Here is a 20,830-nt window from a genome sequence, read left to right as displayed (position 1 = left end):
AACGGGATTGAAATCGAAGAGACACCCCCCTACACCAAGGAACCCAATGGCGGAGGCGAACGAGCGGGCCAGGAATTAATAACCCGAGCGATAAAGATGCTCAGCGCAGCGGGCCTGCCAACTACTCTCTGGGTGGAAGCAGTCATGGCAGCCGCCTACCTGTACAATATGTCACCACGGAAGCGAAGAGCTTGGCTCTCACCAATTCAAGTCGAAGAGAGCTGGTTCCGACAGTATTTTCGCTGGTGGCAACCACAATACAGCGCGAGCCTCGCCCGCGACCTTCGCCCCCACTGGGGCTGGACGTACGCGTATGGGTGTAGGGCTTATCCCCTGAAAAAGGACCGCGAAGCGGATAGGAACAGACGTAACTTCAAGGTGGAACCGCGAGGATATATTGGATATCTGGTGGGCTACGTTATGGACGCTCACAACCTATACAGAGTCTGGATACCCTCGCTTGATCAAGTGATTATCACGCGAAACGTTACCTTTGACGAGACGAAGTTCTACTCGAAGGACGATGCAAAAGCTAGTTTACAAGCGGAGGTGGCCGAGACAGTCTCTACGGAGATCTCGGAACCTCCGGCTACGGCGAACCCAGGACTCCAATTCCTCGGACTTGCAAAACCAAGCGAACTCGTATTTTCACTTGAAGAGCAGCCCCTGCCACCTGCCTTCGCGCCGTCGACCGTAATCTCAGAAGAGACAACGGTAAAACGCTCCGCGGTTAACAGCCGACGCGAAGAGGGCCTGCTCACCCCGGAACCGACCCCTGAGCCGGCCGCAGCGCTGGAGGGGACGGACGGGCAAACGACCGGCCAACAAAGCTCCGAAGCGATGGACGCCGGCGTTCCCGACCCGGGGCACGAAGCCCTCTCTGAGGCGGTCGAAGACGTGATATACGTCAAGACCAACAACGAACCTCCACGAGAACCGGCCGTGGAGGCCGACTCGAGTAATGATCTCGGGGGTGACTCCCCAACTTACCCGGTGCGGCCACACTCGGATAATGGGAACGGGCGCGAACCCGAGATAAAGACCAAGCGGGTGTACAACCGCAAGGACTACGGCCAACAACAGGGCAAACCGAGACGATCACCTCGCTTCGCCTAACACTTCGCATTCCTACAAACGGAACGTAATTGGGAAACTTTCTTCCATACCTATATGCCTGATCAGCAGAAGGCTGTGGAGGAAGCGAACCAAGCCCACTATACGCTCCATTGCTTCGTCTTCGCGTCAATACACCAAGCGAAGCACTCCAGAGCGGTCACTCCACAGCGAGTGAAAATACACACAGATGAGCTTATAAAGCCCCTACGAACGTGGAAAAGTGTTGAAAAAATGCCGACCCACCTCCGAAACCTGTTTTACGAAGCGGCCCAAGCCGAGATAAGTAAATTAGAGGAGATGGACGCTTGGAAAATCATTGACGAACACGAAGCGTCTACGAAACCTATTCCTCTAAAGTGGGTGTTCACTTACAAGCTTGATCAAGACGGCTACCTCGACCGCTGCAAGGCACGAATTTGCGTCCGCGGCGACCTCCAGGCGAAGCATCCTCTCGAACAGACCTACGCAGCGACCCTCGCAGCAAGGACGTTTAGAGTAGCGATGGCGCTCGCGGCGGAATTCGACCTTGAAGTAGACCAATTCGACGTAGTCAATGCGTTTCTAAACGCAACAAGAGGACCGAACGACCCGCCTGTCGTCTGCTACCTACCAGACGGCTTCAAACAGAACGGGAAGTACGTCGAGCTCCGCCGTGCCTTATACGGGCTACGAGACGCTCCCCTCCTTTGGTATAAGGAGTTCTCATCAACGCTGCGGCGCCTGGGACTCAAGCCTGCAAGCGAAGACCCCTGTCTCTTCACTTCAAACGATAAGAAAGTGATGGTACTCTTCTACGTAGACGATATCCTCGTCTTATACCATAGGGACCACCGCGAAGCTGCTTAAAACGTTATAAACGGGGTGAAAGCCGAGTATGAACTCAAGGACCAAGGCCCTGTCGAGTGGTATCTAGGCATTCGCGTGATACGTGACCGTGAGAAGCGAACAATTAACCTCGCACACGACCAATATATCGAACGCGTAGCGAAGAAATTCAACCTTATCGACTCGATCGTGCCGCATACACCATTGCCATTCGTCCCGCTCCAGAAGAACACCGCTGAAGCGACCCCTGACCAGGTAAAGCAATACCAAGAGAAGGTCGGCTCAATTCTGTACACTGCGATCATGATTCGCCCCGACGTCGCCTTCGCTTGCGCTACACTCTCGAGGTTCCTAACGAACCCGTCTCTCGAACATCAGAAGGCCGCGAACCAAGTCATTAGATATCTTTATCACACTCGCTACCTTTCGCTCTGCTTCGGTAGCTCGGGGGGTGCAGGTGCCCAAGTTCTCCTAATTGCGGGCGACGCCTCGTTCGCAGACGACGAAGAGACGCGGCGTTCATCTCAAGGGTACATCATCTCACTGTTCGGCGGTCCCATTTAGTGGAAAGCCGCGAGACAGAATACCGTTACTACTTCTACTACAGAAGCGGAACTCCTTAGCCTCGAAAACACTGCTAAGGAGACCATCGCTCTCAAACGCTTATTTCGGGATATTGAACTAGACCTCGGAGACGTATGGAAGATCCATTGTGACAATCGCCAAACGATTCGCCTGGTAGTAGGCGACAAGGAACGCATCTCAACGCGCCTTCGCCACGTTGATATACAGAACATGTGGCTACGCCAAGAGTATGCCAAGAAGACGTTCGACGTGGTATATATGCCTACCGACGAGATGCCAGCAGACGGTCTCACAAAAGCACTCTCCCGAGCGAAGTTCGAACACTTCAGGGCACTTCTAAACCTACAAGACATTCGGGCACAAGTCACAAGAAGCGAAGAGAAACAGGTGCGCGCGAGCAATGCTGGCCCGGAGGCCGAAAGTTAAATTTTGACTTGGCCCCTGGCCAGGAAGCATGATACGCTCCCAAAGGAGCAAAAGCAAGCGTACTTACGCCCCGTAGGGCGGGCTCTTTTAACGACCTCGGAGGGAGGCCGCGTACGTGTCCATCAGGACGTTGTACGCGGGGAGAACAGCCGCCGGCAAGTGTCCTCCAACAAGGCTGTCAATGGCAGCACGGAGACCAGCCGCTTCGGCCACGGCCGGAACCGCTGCAGAAGAGTCAACGGGCAGAGGAAATAATAACTGATGGGCAACCCACGTTGTGGGCCAATCAGAAGGCAGGATTTTCAGAAAATTCAACTGGCAATAATAAGAGGCAAGTACGACGGTTGAATAAAGGAAAGTGCGATTATTGCGCCAGGCGGCGCGCAAGGGCGAATTTCGCCATATTCACATCACTTCGAGCACAAAGACCGAGGCGAATACAACAACACCTCTCTTTTGTTATATATATATTCACAAGAGGCTCTGAATAGCCTCATAATCTTGTATCTAGGCGATAGTAGCGATATGGCCTCGAGGCGCGGTTTTCCAGACGACTACGCGCCGTCTGGGGGGGTGTGTCGTGCTGGCTCCGGGCCTCCGGACCCACTCTGCCGCGTCTCGGCCGCGAGGTCACGTGACCTCGCTCCAGCGACCGTATTCTTAAGCGTCCTTCGCTCCGCTCGCTCACTTAGAGAAGACAAGCCGTTTTGTTCCTAGTTGATGCCGCCCGTGCCTGACGTCGGTCACCACACTAGTTGATGCTGCCAATTCCGTAGTCGGTCTCCACATATGGACTACTCATCCTTTGATGTCTAACCCGTTGCACCTAAAACGATGGATGGCGGAAGCTGCTCCATTTTCAATTTTGTGACACATTTACAGTTGCAAACACATTGAACTGAAATGAAGCTGGATAATCAGAACGCGAACACGTTCGACCTGATTCGTCGCAGGGGTGCCTGTTGGTGTAGGACCCAAACAGGGCAATTTATAGGCATGGTAAATCACACGACTATCCTGGGAGGAGGCTGCACGTACATTCGACCCACCTCTTGATTGAAGCCTGGCAGCCGCATTCTTTGTTTGCATCACCTGCTAGTTGATAAGCCTAGAAAGTGATCAGTACGCCGATAAGGCGTTCTAGGCAGCCTTCCTTTGAATGTTGCAGGACTGCCAATCTGAATATGAGATAACCCATGTTCACACCAAAAAGCAGGTGGGCTGTGTAAGCTGCGCCCGATATTGGTACTCCGTAGTATGTGGGTCGGCGCTAGCCTATGTCGCTGCCTGATGCCGGTGCCAATCAGATCTCTATTTCAGTTAGCTCTGCGATCTTCTTTTTATGATTCGCTGGGTGGCCCCAAAAGACGGGCATCCCACCCAGCCGTTCGTCTGCCTCCTCCATGCTCTTGAATTGGCCAGGTGCAGGCTCTACTGCAGTTTGCTCGCTCGCTCGCAAAATTTGAGAATAGGCTATTGGCCTGAAATAGGAACCCATGACTTCATGTAGTCTTTCTAGTAGGCCTCGTTACCACCAGAAGGACTCTAGAAGGCAGACTTCTCTACAAGGTGTGACAGCCTGCATGTTACTAGAGCTCATAATTCGTCCCCCGAGGCAGGCATATCACGCAGAGATCCATAGTCCTAGGATGCTGTTTACTCTATTAAAACCACTTGTTACTAGTTATCTAGTGCGAGCTCTTAGTAGAATTCCAGAACAAGCCCGCTCCGAAACTACCACAACCATATGCACCCAGCATCCTTTTGATGTCATGTTGACCACAAAGCTAAAACTATCACTGGGTGTTAACTGATTTTCTACCTGCTCAGCCATCCACAATGTGTCTACCGTTTTCATCCAAGAAACAAACCTCCCAGAACACCGACTCGTCCTCTCAGCCTCGTCCAGCCACGGCCCCGATCGGACAGAGCAAGACAAGCGGTCACCCCGCTGGGGCAAGTTCTAAGCCATGCAGGAACAACACAAACAACCCCATTACTTCCAATATTAGTCCCCAGTCGGAGAAAGTGGAGGAAAATAGTACCAATCCTTCCATGGTTAGCCCCCAGCAAAGCGGAGAGGACAAGAACAATAGCAACCTCTTGGGGCAAAGTCCTCAGCCGACCCGGGAGATTGAAAGCAGCAGCATTCCTTCTGGAACAAGTCCCGAGCCAAAGCTTGAGAGCACAAAAAAGCGCAATCATTCCGGGGTTAGGCCCAGGCACGGCCACGCTAGCACTAGAAAGCACAATAGAAGTACTTACAGTGGAACGCGAAGTGCAGGGTTCGGGGGATTTGGCGGCGGTGGAGGTGGAGGCGGTAGTGGAGGCGGCGGCGGCGGCGGCGGTGGATGTTAATGACGCGATGTTGGCTTTTGCAATTGAGAATCATAGAGCCTTCGAAATGATTCTTAACTCATAGTATGCGCCGCTTGAAACCAGTTGAGGAGAGATAACCATGAATTTCTGAGTTGAGAATTTGGCAAAGCTGACTCCCCTTGATTCCTCGCCGCTACGTCACTGGCCGATCCAAACGCTGATCAGACCCTTAGCTTCTCCACTGTGATTTACGGGGGGGGGTTGTTACTGCCCCCCGGGGCATCCTCGCCTCGGGCGTCCACTAGCTGGTCATCTGTCTCTCCTGCTCCCTCTCTGATATGCGAGGCTTTCTTGGGGCAGTGTCGCAAAGGGGAATTGAGTAGGCGCGTTTAGCTGGATCGAGTTATTAGCTTGCGGTACATGATGATCTTCGGTGATCCTTGACGGCGCTAGAAGGATTCTAGAAGGCTGAGTTCCTGCAGCGCTCCCCGCCAGCTGGGTGCTACTCAATGCTTACGTCGTCTCCAAGGCAGACAGAAACGCCAGATACATCTACAATCATATATATATATGGCAAGTTTCTTTTATTTAAGTCAGGAGCTGCCACTCATTTAATGAAAGTCTCAGACTATACCAACCTTCCTAATTCCTCAATCATCTCAATCAGCAAAATCATCAACGCCTTAATCAGGCATCATCCATAAACCCTACACTGCTACAGACCAACCGATAAACTACAAATTTGAAATCAACCACCATGTGTTTTGGACTTTCTTCCAAAAAGCGTGCCTACCAGTACACCGAATCATATCAGCCTCGTCCGGCCATGGCCTCTGCCGGATTCGGTAGAAGTTCCCAACCATACTGGGCGAACACAAGCAATCACCGTCATTCCGGAAGAAAACACCGTTACAACCATTATGGTACTGGAGGTTATAGTGGAGGATACACTGGATGGTTTAGTGGTGGTGGGGATGGCGGCGGCGGAGGAGGTGGATGTGGAGGTGGTGATGGAGGTGGAGGTGGCGGCGGCGGTGGCGGATGCTAAGTGATGAGAAGTTAGCTTGTACGATCCGAGGTGTATAATATCCGCCCACCTTGCATTTAAACGTTGTATGCGACATTGATACCTTTTTGGGAAAGTTAGAAATAGGCATTTGGTTTCCAAGCAAAGTAAAATTAAAATCCTTCGAGAGTTCCTATCATCTTTCTCGCAATGCCAAAGCTGATATAGACGGAATCATCGCTTGAGAGCTTCGTCTGTTTTTGAGAAACTCATTGCTCTCGTAATTATATCTTCTGGTATTTCCTCATATGCAACTTGTAAGGTGGTACCTAATCTCTGATGGCAGGATGTGCCATTGGAAATCATTGTCTGATTTCGTAGTTGCGATGACATTATGTTTGCTGAACTCAAGCTGTAGCTGGCTATTGGGCAGGGATTTTCTTGCCTCTGACTCAGGTTCCGGCATATCGTCTCTCGCTTACGAGAAACGATGAATCCTCCTGCCTTGTCTTTAGCATTCAGGGCTACAGATGCTCATTTCTGGCATGGCGGCATCTTGCATAAACCTTTGAGAAAGCTCTATTTAAGTTTTGATATTTGACCATCTTGATAGCCATGAAGGAGAATTACAAGAAATATCGTAGAGGTGTGGTCCCCTGATTGAAGTTGACGGCAAGTAATCGTAGCATGCCACTCAAAGCCCTGCTTGTCTATGTCGCTAAAATGAGGCGACGACGTCTTCTTGAGCAGGATGACTAATGTTAGTATTGATGGGCATAACGTTTATGATGTTTGCTTGTCTCTTCCAACATGGACATTAACAAGAAAAAAAAAAGATAATCATTCAACCGGAAGGATCGGACAGGCCAAAAACATTGATCGCATTCAATACCGCAGGTTAACAGTTCTTTCCTAATCAACCAGTGGCCCCCGATCGGCGCAGTTGAGTATGTCTCACGAAGTGTCTGATAGATGGGCGTGTGGAACTTGGCATGGCCGGGGATAAGATTCATGCGGGTACCTTGGTCAAGAAACACAAACAACTGACGTGCTGGCATACCAAGCTGTTGGTAGGATCAGGTTGAAAGCTCTCAGGTAAACTATAACTTTCCAAGTCATTGTCTTATTAAAACTTCGTCATCTTGTATTTGTTGACATCGCTGCGTAGGCAGGTTAACTAGGATAGTTGCCTTGAACGTGAGCGAATCTTCGGGTAATCACATATTTTCGTTCTCGGGTGGCAGGTACCTTAAGTTAAGAGCCTTGCATGAACAGAACAGTTACTTTAAGTCATACTTTAAGACAATACATAGATTGCAAGATTGTGGTCAATCACCAAAAGATCATCAACGCGAATTATTGTGCAGTACAAAGTCGCATACCTTGAAAGCGTTTGAATGAGAGCCAGTCCGCCTGTGGCCATAAAGTATTCAGCTGGACAATGCTGAATACAACATTGTAGTCACCTCACATATCTACGTTCCCTGTGAAATAACCTGAGTGTATCGTAGCGATGGCCGGGTTCGTATGAGGTGTTCGTCTAAGGATGACTGGCCATCTTCAAGAGTCCAGAGGAACGCATGGGCAACGCCGCAGCCGTAAGGTACGGTCAGAGTGGGTGCTTACGGTTTCCCGCTCGACTCTTCCGCCCGAGTCGGCCATCCTAAACCTGGAGGTCACCGTGAATTGCCCGAGGCGATTCATCGGGGCATCGTGAGCTTAAGCCAACGAACCTTAGGAGCAGGTTTTTCCTGCACGTAGGTGGCAAAACTTAAGCTGATGGGAATGATTAGAAAGTGCCGGAAGTTTTACTCGACGTATGAAAATTCATTCGAGATGATTGTGCTCAGCTATCCAATTTGGTCCCTTTCTTCGACCTCCAATGTCCTCGGCTGTTGGTGGCCAAAATCTGGAGGAGTAGTTGGGGTTGTCGCCCGGTCTGCCCGGAGTTAGGGCGCTAAGGGACATAGTGCGCCGGCATAATAGAGCCATCGACTCCAACTTACCCAATCCGACAGGGTTAGGTTCCCGAACAGCATTTGATCAGCAAGATCTGAGTCGCTTTGACTGACTCCGGCGAGGTGTTAACCTTATTGGCTCAATACATCATCTGATAATTTTCTTTGGCAGCCAAGAATGGCCCGCACCGATTGCCTAATTTCCCCAAATCCAAGGCCTCGGCCCTTGATCTTTGCACAAGCCGACCCAACCAACGTCTTCTTCCGCTCCATGATACGGGAATTTGCCCACTTTGATGATTGGTTGTACGGCCAAAACCCTCTTCACCCCGCACTTTACGCATGATCTGAGTCGCAGGCTTGACGTAAATGTCGAGCCCTTCTTTGACGGTCAGGGGTCAAAGACACGGATTGGGGGACTAAGAAGATGCAAGTTGCTCGTACGGGTTAGGTAAAAATACCTGCTGGTCTGTGCCAGCAGGACTGCTACTTCTTGGGATAATAAAACAAAGCCTATACGGCTTCGAGTGCTCTTGAGAAACTATCACCATCTTCCACCTGAATATCTAAGTCGTTTTGTAGTTTCTTACCATGTACTACTTACCAGTCGTTGCCGCTCTTGCTTCCTATCTCGTCCTCGTACGAGTGCTGCGCTATCGTCGTCGTGATGAGATTCAAAGCAAATTTGCGTACAAGACGCGGGAGGAAATGGCAGCCATGTCACTTTCAGATGCGTCTGCGGTTGTACGCAAACTCTCACAGAGAGAGTTCCCCACTATGTTCTATACATCAGTATCATTTGCCCTGTTCATGGTTTGCCATACCTTACTTGGATTCTCAATCCCAGGTAGCTAAGTTATGATTACAGACTTATGGCATCCCAACTATCTCCAAGCTTCTTGTTGCAACCAGCCAGCTCTCTGGAGATGCCACCGCGTCCAAGCGCCGTACAGATACCGGTGTTCTCATGACAGAAATCATACACAACGAACCAAAATCCCACCGAAACATTGATGCTATTGCCCGGGTTAACTTTCTCCACGACCGTTGGCGAAAGGCCGGTAAGATCTCAAACGATGACATGCTTTTCACTCTGAGCCTGTTCGCTCTCGAGCCAGTTCGTTGGACCGCCAGATACGAATGGAGAGATTTAACCATGATTGAGAAAAATGCCATCGCCATTTTTTGGAAGGAGGTAGGCAAAGAGATGGAAATCTCGTACGACTGCCTGTTCCCCTACATGGGCCAAAAGAACGACCCAATTGCTTGGCTCGAAGCTCTTGATATATGGAGCACAAAGTATCAAGAGCATAACATGGTCTACGCGGTTTCGAACGAAAAGCTAGCTCATGCGAATGTATATCTTTTACTTCTTGACGCTCCTAAATGGGCGCACAGCTTCGTCTTTGCTGGAGTGCGGTGCTTTATGGCGCCACAGTTGCGGCGTGCTATGGGGTAAGTAGACAGAACAGTTTCCAGCTTTTGTAACAAGGTCACTTACAAGTGTTACAGATACGAGGATCCGAGCAAATTTGAGCTATTCATCTTCGACAAAATAATGAATGCTCGACGTTGGATCCTTAGGCACATGTGTTTGCCAAGGCCAAAATGGTGGACAAACCCAACACTTGAAGACATCGATAAGCAAACAGGACGATATTTTCTCCGTACCTACCTGGCGCATCCATTTTATGTCAGACCAACATTCTATTCACGATGGAGTCCCGGGGCCATGTACAGCCGACTGATTGGTGGGGCGTTGCCTGGTGACGAGGGCACCAAATATTGCCCAAACGGCTACGTGATTCCCGAGGTTGGTCCTGATACTCAGCGTGGAAAGGGAAAAGAGCACATGGATATTACGCGGGAAAGAATTGGCAAGGCCAGAGGTTGCCCCATGGCCTTTGGGGTATAGTTTGTCACTGATCATTGAAGCTGCGTCTTTCTGCGCCAAATCAGTATGATTACTTCTATATAAGAAACCAGAATGAAGTTTTCCTTTCAATATTTGAGTTATTTCTCAGTCATCTGCCTTTTTTATAATACTGACCCTGTTATGTGTTTTTGTTCAATTAGCTCTTGTGACGACGTCTGAACCACACTCAAAGCGCGTAAGGGATGAACGCTAGGAGCCACATGCTACCGAGGTCAATAGTTGTTAGACCTCCAAGCGGAAGTACAATCACCCCGAGAGGCACTTATTTCGTGGTTAAACCATGACTTAGAAGCTTTTGCAAAGCGAACATAATTTCGAGCTATCAACGACGTTTATGTAACATTTTACACCAACACTTAGACCTACACTGCCCGTTCAAACTGTATTCAGGAGCTGAACATATAGGCTTTGAAAGCCTGCTCACTCGTTAGCAATACTAGAGAATCGTTGAACTTCAGGCAGTGCGAAGACATCTCGAAACCGAACTATATGGCATCCCCGAGTCTCCATTTGCTGAGCGAGAGACTTTGTGAAGTGGATAGGTGTTATGCAGCCTGACAAGTCAGAGATATATCTCAGCTTTGAAAACCCATCGGTCCTACTTTGACCACCGGGGGACATACTGTTACGGGCTATGCTACGGTTAATTTGATGTCAGGCTGGACCAACGCATATTCCCTACTTAAGTACAGCTAAGCAACAAGCGCACAGGTCGTTGTTACGTACCGTTTTACAGTAGCTCAATTTAGGTAGCAACTTGACGCTATGCACGTGCTAAAGGCTGGTATGCAGCTGTCACTGCAGCCCCTAAGCGGGGCTAGCCTCTTTAAACATACGTGGGCTGTGGATGATGGATGATGGACGTCCCACTACGTATACAGACAGTCTACGATACTACCGAAGTAGTAGAAGAGGGAACCTATGTGACGGCAACCAATAGCAGTTTGGTTATCAAACACCCTTGACTACGTCTCTATCAATTTGAGTGGAAGCTTATTCTCATCAGTAATAATGTCAGCACAAATTGACATGCAAGCTGGTCATTGAGGCATAAGTGCTGTTGAGTTCAATTTAAACGCTTACTTGGGGTGGTTAAGGAATATCAAAACTGCCCGCCAAGGTCCCCTTTCTGATGTTGACCTCAACTTTATGTTAGTTGTAGATCGTTCTTTGCGGGTAAAGGATTTGCGTTGGAAGTTCGTGTCTGCCACCCAAGAAGACTGAACGTCATGAGTAAAAACAATCGATCTATAGTCCAAAAAAGAAGTAAGTCAAAAGAATCCTCACTGAGAAAATAGCCATTCTGTATACTCAGAGTCAGAACACATCTTTACTACCCTGCTTCAGAAACCAGAAAAAGCTTTGAACGTATTTTCGGAGCTGCAGTAATTTTGCAACAAAATAAGGACAATTTGTCTATGGTATGATTGGATAAATTTGATTTGGCCTACTCGCAAAATGGGATTGCCTGTTGATCTTAGGAAGCTATCCATAGCAGCATTAATATGATGAGAATCAGCGCCGGAGTATAGTAGTATTGAGGCCTCAGGGCCGTCGTTTCCAATTGTTAAGTACATGTGGGCCTCTGATCCTGACCTTAATCTCAAGTCAAAAACAAGCAGCTGGGCATACCTATCAAGCCTCTCTGCCGTATGATAATGGATCACACAAAAGAACTGTCAGAGTAAGCGGCTGAACCTAGACCCGCATCGAATTGAGAACAAGAAAAAAAAAAAAAAGTGGCGCAGGAGGACATGTGCGTATGCATCATAGGCTGCCCGTACAAGGGTATATCAGCTTACCGGTTACATACGATGTAGAGGAGACATTTTATTCAAAATCAGGCTGGCCAATGACATCCAATATTTTCTCGCTCGCCTTACAACATCCAGCAAATGAGATACGCTACGAGTGCGGGGTCGCATGCAATATGCAAGCACAACTGAGGGCTAGATCAATAAAGTGTTGTCACTGTGCGTTGAAAGAGGGCGCTCGCCCTCAGCTTCAGCCTGACCTGCAGGGTCAGCACATGCCGAAAAGACTTGTCTGTCTCCGTCACTCATCCACCTTTTTTTTTTCTGCTCAGCGCATGGCTGGTTCATCATCAGAACTGAAATAATGGCACCTGTATCATCTTAATATATTCAAGCCGGAGATCCGGTGACCGGATTTTGATCTTCTCCGACCGGGACGCCACAGCATCCAATCAGTAGTTCATTCCAACATGCCTCAACGCAAGACCCAGGTTCGGATCGACCACGGAACGAGTTCTTCGTCAACTAGCTCGTCCGTGGACTCCATAGACAGTGAGAGCACTAGTGTTGCGTATGAGTCACCATCATCGGAATACTCGCCCCGACGCCCCGCGCGAGGATGTGCGTCACAGAAGCGGCGGTTATACCCGCCGTCGAAAGGAAAGACATCTTCTTCTGAACATCGTCATATAGACAGAGCTCCGAAGAACGAGGCTCCCAAAAGGCGGTCCCCAGCATCTGATCTCCCACAGATCCGTCGACGGCCAGTTAAGCCCAAAGTAGACACAAGTGATGAGAGTATGGACGACGACTTTGGCTACTTTCCGCGATTAGGACATGGCGGGTTTCCTATGCCGCCATTTAACCGTGATTATTACAATCGATATAGTAACGGCTCTGGGCAGAATTGCTTCTCCACTTACGGAGGTTTTGGACCGATTCCGCCTACTCACAATCCGTTCAACCCTATGATGACAGGAGCAGGCTTATATAACTCGCCAGCCCCCCCTCTTCCACCACATTTACAACAGTATGCAATAAACCATGCATCTACGCTCCCTCCAACCGATATTTTAGGCCCGCCAAAAGCCCCTGCACCTCCAACTGAGTCTCCCCGGCAGGAGCTGACAGCTCGGGAATCCATCAATCTAGAAATCGAGAGTTTGAAGCGCGAACTAGACATGAGAAGGGAAGAGCTCCTGGCTAAGGAAAATGCAGAGAAGCAGAAAGCAGAGATCGAAAAGCTCCGAAAGGAGATAGAAGGAGAGTTCCAAATCAAGCTGGACGCATTCAGGAAAGCCGAAGCAGAGGCAAGGCAAGAAATTGAGAAGGTAAAAGCCGAGGCCGAAGCGGCGGCTCGAAAGGCCATTGAAACCGAAGTAGAAGCCGGCGCTGAACGTGCACGTTTGCATCTGGAAGCTGTTGAACATGCCAAGATAAAAGCCCGAGAAGACCTTAGGAAGGAGTTAGAGGCCGAGCTTGACAAGAAAGAACGAGAAGAGGCAAAAGAGCGTTCCTTGAAGCTAGCTGAGGAGAAACTGGCACAAGAGCTAGAGATTCAGCGCAGGCGGCGAGAAGAAGACGAGGTAACAAGGAATCGGCTTCTTGCAGAGCTCAAGGAGCAAATTCGAGCAGAATTGATGGAAGAGCAGAACATTGCTCTAGGGTCGACTAGGTCACCCCGCCAGTCCAGAGAGTCATTCCAACAAACAACTGAGACGCCGAGCGATTCAACAGTTGATCCATTTGAATTCTTCGAAGGCTATTCAACGCCACATCCTGTTCAGGACGAGCCTGTTGAACCTGATGAGATGCATTCTCTGCACGGGCAACTGCCCGCCTTCTGGTCCCATCAGATCGCGGTGTCAAATGACAGAAACCACAGCTATGCACCAACGCAACAACATATGTCCTTGACATCTGAGCATCACGATAAGTGTCGATACTATAAGCCTCCTTATTGCCAGGGCCTGCCTGAATCTGAAGTAGATATCTACTCCCAACACCGATGTTGCGGGAACAGTTGTTGTGCCAGGCCTAGACTTCCCTGTGATGCATCAAATGAGGAAGATTCGGACAAAGTAACAGTAATCCCGTTATCTAGACCCAGACCGACGGACAGCAAGCCCATGGAAAAGGGGATGGAGAACCTAAAACTGGCAAGTAGCAGCGCTGCTACCATGAACGCGACTCCAGGTACACCTCCGCAACCAAACAACAAGACCGCCGACAGACTTGGAAAGCAAAGGGTCGCCAATTGGGCGGTGCCCCCTTTTGGAGACTTAACTAAGGATGCTTCGAAGGCTGATGGCGACCTGGAAGTTGAGAACCTGCCAGACGACGTGCTGGACGCTGATGGCGGAGCCGAATTGGGAAGTCGCCGTTCTCTACAACCAAGCACGACACAGTTTATCCCTAGCCAGATGTCAAATGAAGGCGATGAAATCAAAAGACGGCTATACATGCAACAATCGAGTAGCCCGAGCCCGGTCCGTCACCAGGCGACCCGGGACAGCCCTCTGTTGCCTTTCTTGGCTAAACATCTCTCCGATTATGAGGAGACTCTATCCAGAGATTCGCGGCACCAGCGAGTCGACAACAAGGAGCCCCAACTATTCGACAGAAGAAATCACCAGGACTTTTTCAATCCATCTTTTCATAACTTTGGTTTTAGAGAAGGGCCGAAAGAAGACATGCCAGATCCGATGAGGCGATATTCCGTGGGCCGGCCTGGCGAGTGGCAAACAGCTGGCCATCAATCGTGGTGGCCGAACACAACCCTGAGAGCAATCGACCATGAAGGTGGAATTCCAATGGCTCTTGTTCCATGTGTTGTGGTCCCTCTGCAAATGGTACAGCTTCCCATGCCGGCCCTGCCTTACCAGGGGCTACCAAAAAGACATTACTATCAGCAGTGAATACGGATTCGGTTCAATCGCGTTCTTGATGAGAATGAAATTTGCAAGACAGTTCTTAAACTTGGATATCAGGCCGCTATATATGACAGGGAAAATATGGACAAAATGTACCGATGGGCTCATAAGAGCAAGACTTTGTTGAACGCTTGATTTTGAGATGAAATAGATGGTTTGCTATGTTGGATGCTACAAAAAGAATGAATGGGCAACGTTGCTTCGGAAATAACACGGTTAAAGTACGTACACCGGGCGGAGTCATCGAGGGCAACATAGGGAAGGAAGGCATCAAGGGAGGTCTGCAAAGCTGGTAAATGTAAACGTATGGCATTAATGCCAGCATGGAACTAATATTATTATATCTTTAAACCTTGATATCCTTATCATTCTTCTCATCAATCTCGAGTTCTGGGCCAGGGGCGTTGCTTCCCCAGCGACCCATAAAGAAGTTGCCGAAACTCTGAACAGTATTCTTCATATTCTCCGCAACAATTTCCCGGGTGGGCTTCTCGAAGAGCAAATCGATTTCTTCAAGAGAAAGGTTCTTAGTTTCGGGCATAAAGAGTAATCTCGACCTTAATTAGCTATGATTTCAATATGTGATCGGGGCAGAGTGTGAACATACTGGTAAAACCAACCCAGAACGGCGATGCCACCGTAGAAGCCCAGCGTAAGACCGGTGCGGGTCATAGCTTCCTGCATAGCAGAGAAGTTGTAGGTGACGATGAAGGAAGAAAGGAATAGCAGACCAGAAGAGGTGGTCATGCCATAAGAACGGAGGTATGTGGGATAGACTTCGGAGGGGACAACCCAAGTGAGACAGGCGTAGCAGCCGAAGAAGCCCATGTAAAGAGCAAGACCGACGAGGTAGCAGGCGACGGCACCGGTAGTGTTAGTCGTAGTGGGAATCTGGTAACTGGCGCCGATGATGATGAGGCCGACAAAGAAGCCGGGAAGCATGGTGTTGGCCCAGAAGCGGCGACCGAACTTTTCCATGTAGAAGCATGCAGGAATAGTGCCAATAAGCAGGGAACCGCCACCGACGAGGGACATGTAAGTGGCCTTCTCGTCGTTGAAGCCAATCTGCTGCATCAGGATACTCATGTAATACATGATGGCGTTGACACCTGTGAGTTGACCGAGGAGAATCATAATGTTGGCGTAGATGAGGGCACGGCGGGCTCTTGGGACGGTGAAGAAGTCCATCCAGGGGAAGCGCTTGTTCTTAGCTCCCTCAGCAACAACCTGCTTCTCGTCCACAACAGATACCTTCATGACGAAGAACTCCTCTTTCGCCTCGGGCGTCGTGGTGCCGCGAATACGCTTCCAGACCTTGTAAGCTTCGAGCGTCTTGCCCTTGTGCATCAGATATCTGGGCGACTCGGGCAGGAAGAGCATGCCGATGAACATGATTGTGGAGAAGAGAAGAGAAGAGCCCAGGATCCAGCGCCAGTTGCCAGGGACATGGAGGAAGATGGCCGCAACGGCGTAGCCAAGAACTTCGCCTAACGCAATGTTCAGCTGGTAAAGCGACACGACGTTACCACGAATTCGGCGCTCGGCCGTTTCTGCGACATATACGGGAACTGTACCACCCTCGAGACCGACTCCCATGCCAAGAATGACACGAGCAGAGACAATCATACCTGAAAAGGGGTCAGTTGATGTTGGTCGCAAAGGAACCGCAACCAGGGCAGGACGTCTTACCAAAGTTCATAGCACCAGCGCAGAGGGCACCACCAATTGTGTAGAGAACACAAGAGATAATGATGGACATTTTTCTTCCAAAGTACTCGTTGCAGGGACTGAGGATGATGGCACCACCGACGGCACCGAGGGGCATAGCAGAGTTGACCAAGCTGTTTTGTCTCGTGGTGAGGCCGAGATCACCAGGCAGGAAAAGGTTGGCACCGGAAATCAGGGACTGGTCAAGGCCGGACAGAAGACCACCCATAGAGGCGAAGGCAACGATGAGCCATGTGAAGTATTTTGTGTTCGTGAACTCGAGGTCAAAGATGCCCTTCTTCATTCCACCAGCAGCCTCAAGCTCACGCTCCATGCTGTCGATGAGAGCGTCAATCTCCCAGCCTCCAGCCTGAGCTACGGCGACAGCATCCTGCTCTTTCAAACCTGGAAGAGCGCCCGTGAGGTTCTCGATATGAGCCTCATTCTGGCTGTCGGGGTTGTGTTTACCCGAAATCTTCGGGGCGAGTGTTACGCCGTGCATTGTGTAATATTTCCCAGCCGCGTTATTCTCTGTTAAAGTGGCTTCCGAAGGGAGAGACCATGGACTGAAAGAGACAGATGCCAAGCTTCGAGGTGACTGCGGCTCTGATAAGATCGTCCGGAATAAGAGGACAGCTGCCAAGGAAGTCTAGAGCGTAACCATCTATCGGGACGACGGATAGCTTATAAACAACTCTGCGGATCACACCAGGACAGACACCACCGTACCATGCCACGACGGGCACAACATGGAATAACAACTAACCCGTCGACCGCATTGATCCATTGTGGATTCTCCGCCGACTTTTGATACTTGTTTATCTAAACTTGACACCAACATCGTCATCTACGAAAATTGTCTGCTCTTGGGGTGGAGCAACTGGAAGGAACGGCCGAAGTAGCAGCGATGCCATCCGCACTTTCAAGCCGTCTTCTCCAGTGGAGGACCCCAGGACTGGTTGACGCGCGCCCACAGATGGCCTGGGGATTTGGGATTGGGGGGTTGCGGGTTGCGTGGGCGACTCTGCGGGCACCTAAGCTCTAATGCCCTTGGGGCTCCAGGTTGACCTGATGCCAGGATGCAGAGAAGATGGGGCGACAACTGCAGGTTCTGTCTACGTAGTACGGAGAACAGGTCGCGACGTTGGTTCCATCTGACTCGCGACTCCACAATGGAATAGGATAGTGTTTGTGCGAGACCCGCCCAAGGGGGATTTGGTTTGAGCGAAAATTCTCCCGTTAGGACGGTCGCCATGTTCTGGATCCCAAGACTCGGCGACTGTCCGAGTGAACCTCGCGTTGTTGCGGAAGAGGTCGGAGACTCCGCGTGGAGAAAAAAAAGGAGCTGGACCATAGAAAAACTTCTTTCTGGGGAAAATGGTCGGGGAATGTCGAACGAGAAAATTTCAGAAGGGCACATGGCCTTGAAAAGTCGAGCTGTGTTTCTCCTAGTCCTCGGTGGACAGAAGCTAGACTTGATGATGGCATATTTTCTTTTCTTCTTTTCTTCTTGCTCCCCAAGAGAACCTTTCCAGCTAACCCCTGGCAAGAAAAGTCCCCGTTATTATTCACAATGTGGTATTCGGCACGGCAACCACGTGTCTATAAAAGCTTTGCATCCATACGAGACGTAAAGCCATCGATAGACCACCTTGATAATCCGCGGTCACCCCGCTATTTCAGTTCCCGGCCCGGAAGTGAATCCGCGTCCTTGGCTGGTTAATAAAGAGATTTTTTTTGCCCGGCTTGGCACTCCGAGAAGCGGCAGGGGCTTGTACTAAGCTCAAGCCGATCACTTGGTGTCTTGGCGGCGAATCAGGGAAAATCCTCTTCCATGTACACTAACGTCGATTTTCGTCAGGTCAGGCAAAGCCCCATTACGAAATACAACAGACGAACCGGTTTTATGGACTGTGACTAGTTTCATCAAGCTCATATCTTTCTTCTATTATTTTCTTTGTTCTCCAAGTAAATTTTTTCCCTTGCGACTTGCAAGCAAGGCCGTTCCTAGGTGTTTTGTGGGGTTTAGGAAATTTTTGATAAATTACTTGGCCGAACTACCGCTCTTAAGGCTGCTTGGGAATGGGTAGCATTGCCGATGCTTGCAGAAAACGATCAGGGTTGATGGATAACTTTACAAAGCCGAGCAACTCGTTCTTGAAACGTCACTCTTCCCATGAACCGTTGACTATCCACACCAAGTTTCTACACATGTCATCTGACAATCCCAACGGACCAGCTGACCTCACTGACATCATTTAAAAATTTGTGTGCCTTTTGGTCCTTGTATAGAGTCCATAAAAGTCCCGTCTTTTCCCCCTCATGCGGCTGGATAACCCCCCGCACGTCCCTGCCGAGCGATTGATCGATGGGGCGCTTTTACAAAACTGTGGTCCCATAGACCCAGATTATCCATCTTAATGTTTTTGAGCGCCCCTCAATCCGAAAACGACAAAGCACGGAATCGGTTTGGTCAGTATATATTTTTCAGAAATTCAAGATTTTTGGCTTCACGAGAGCCTACAATAATCTTCACTCGGGACTGGCTGTTGTCCTTGAAGAAACCGAGCCTCAATTTGTTCAAAGACATGCCTTTTTTCTGGGATGGAAAGCTGCTGCTTCACATTGACTTACCTATCATCAAGTGCTAGTACCCTGAGAAATTTTGGCCATTCCACTTATCATCAAAATTGCAGGTTAGTGCGAGGTAAGATCGAATAACTTTTGGCCGTTACATGACCCGTTGTGGTTCACTCGGCCCGGACTTGTTTTTGTTTTCCCCTTTGTTTTTGGCTTGAAAACGTAAAGCAGTTTTTTCTCGAACTTTTTTGCAGCACTCAATGGTATTATGGTTCTGTCTTATAACACATGAGAGACCCATTTTCGAGCTGCGCACTTTTGTGGATCAAATGAATCAGACCGGTTACTCCAGATGGTGACAGTACCTACTCAACACTCGTGTTATATTTACAAACGTACTTTCGATGTTGGCTGAATTCATTTCCATTCACAAAGCTTTCCAAGTGAAAAAAAAATAAGGTTTATTCCCTCTTGTTACATTTACGTAGCTTCGAGATGGATTTGAGCATATTGAAGGCTTATCTGCAGCTGAACGTTTATGCGAGAACCGAGACGTAACTTCTTCGGTGCAGACTGTGCATCGTTACCTACATCTACAATGCAAGCCTGCTAATTTCCAGGGGTTAAAACTAAGGCGGTCGGTTTTGGGCACTCCATGCTCTCCTAGCCGCCAAGTACGAGTGAGGTAGTTGGCGAACCACCGTTCGCTTGATAGCCTTACGCTCAGCTTCTGCCTAATCCTCAGAATATTGCCGTCTTCATCTCCATCCGTGAGCATGTTTCTTGAGCTTCTTTCTTTTTGATACTACATCGTCTGAAAGTATTCATCTGCGTTTCGGTTGTCCCAAACCTATATAGGCCTCACCCTTTAACACCACGCCTGTTTAATGCCACGGAACTCGATTTGTCAATAGTCGTGTGATGCATGACAGCAATATATTTCCAATATCGTTGCAATAATGCCCTGTTCCAAAGAGACATTGGGCGACATTTGTTGCACTGACACTCACGAACAGTGGGTAAGAAAGGCGCTCCAACGTCCAAATCTTTGTGGTTTGTGCCACGATATTTTGGCGGAATCAAAGAACCTGCATGAGGCAGTTTCTATCGAGGGTTTCTATAGGAGTATCCCATTAAGGCAGCTCCACGACAATGCAGTGTCAGCCGCTTGCCGTATGTGTACCTTATTTCTATATATGGTTATGCATTCCTTGAGAGACGAAACTGCCGGTTCGTGGCCAACTTCCGAATTTCTTGACGTCAATAATACATTGGAGGCAGCAGTTAAAGTCCGTGCTATTCCTCGTCCTACAGGCTGGAGAAACTCGAAATTTGACATTCATGAACTTCTCGTATATGGAGCAATGTTGGGCGTCGGCAGTCGGGCTCGGAAGCTTGATGAAAACTTTTTGAGGTTCAAAGTTTTTGCTCAAGAGGGTACGTTACGCTTTATGCGTCCTAATTCTCGTTTGCTTTAGAAACGCTGAAACTCATCATGCCGGCGCAAAATCTAGGCAACGATACTATGGAATATATCAATTCACTGGAATACGATCGATTCATGGGTTCTGACGATGCTTTCATTCAGGTTCAACAGTGGATGAAAACCTGTGACCAGCAGCATCCTCTCTGTTCACGGTCGAACCAAGGCTTGCTCCCCACACGTGTTATTGATGTTTCAGATC

The 20,830-nt window shown here is 49.3% G+C and overlaps 5 protein-coding genes across 5 annotated transcripts; 4 read left to right on the top strand and 1 right to left on the bottom strand.

The window, feature by feature from the left end:
- Positions 1 to 840: 840 nt before the first annotated feature.
- Positions 841 to 1,116, top strand: CTRU02_213824 (uncharacterized protein; the record flags this gene model as incomplete). Its single annotated transcript, XM_070206134.1, has 1 exon — positions 841 to 1,116. One exon carries the CDS (start codon positions 841 to 843, stop codon positions 1,114 to 1,116), a length of 276 nt encoding a protein of 91 aa, XP_070060166.1.
- A 4,912-nt stretch (positions 1,117 to 6,028) lies between these two features.
- On the top strand, positions 6,029 to 6,319 carry CTRU02_213823 (uncharacterized protein; the record flags this gene model as incomplete). The annotated part of the gene is made up of 1 exon (XM_070206133.1): positions 6,029 to 6,319. One exon carries the CDS (start codon positions 6,029 to 6,031, stop codon positions 6,317 to 6,319), a length of 291 nt encoding a protein of 96 aa, XP_070060165.1.
- Positions 6,320 to 8,826: 2,507 nt separating this feature from the next.
- Positions 8,827 to 10,150, top strand: CTRU02_213822 (uncharacterized protein; the record flags this gene model as incomplete). Its single annotated transcript, XM_036731081.1, has 3 exons — positions 8,827 to 9,048; positions 9,104 to 9,690; positions 9,748 to 10,150. 3 exons carry the CDS (start codon positions 8,827 to 8,829, stop codon positions 10,148 to 10,150), a joined length of 1,212 nt encoding a protein of 403 aa, XP_036577166.1.
- Positions 10,151 to 12,395: 2,245 nt separating this feature from the next.
- CTRU02_213821 (kinetoplast-associated protein kap) lies at positions 12,396 to 14,843 on the top strand (the record flags this gene model as incomplete). Its single annotated transcript, XM_036731080.1, has 1 exon — positions 12,396 to 14,843. One exon carries the CDS (start codon positions 12,396 to 12,398, stop codon positions 14,841 to 14,843), a length of 2,448 nt encoding a protein of 815 aa, XP_036577165.1.
- Positions 14,844 to 15,204: 361 nt separating this feature from the next.
- CTRU02_213820 (sugar transporter) lies at positions 15,205 to 17,067 on the bottom strand (the record flags this gene model as incomplete). The annotated part of the gene is made up of 3 exons (XM_036731079.1): positions 15,205 to 15,409; positions 15,466 to 16,486; positions 16,548 to 17,067. 3 exons carry the CDS (start codon positions 17,065 to 17,067, stop codon positions 15,205 to 15,207), a joined length of 1,746 nt encoding a protein of 581 aa, XP_036577164.1.
- Between the last annotated feature and the right edge of the window lie 3,763 nt (positions 17,068 to 20,830).

The sequence above is a fragment of the Colletotrichum truncatum genome (genome assembly GCF_014235925.2).
Source record: "Colletotrichum truncatum strain CMES1059 chromosome Unknown Contig_0010, whole genome shotgun sequence".
Taxonomy (NCBI): Eukaryota; Fungi; Ascomycota; class Sordariomycetes; order Glomerellales; family Glomerellaceae; genus Colletotrichum; species Colletotrichum truncatum.
The sequence above is the reverse complement of the archived record's forward strand: the minus strand, read 5'-3'. Positions and strand labels throughout refer to the sequence as shown.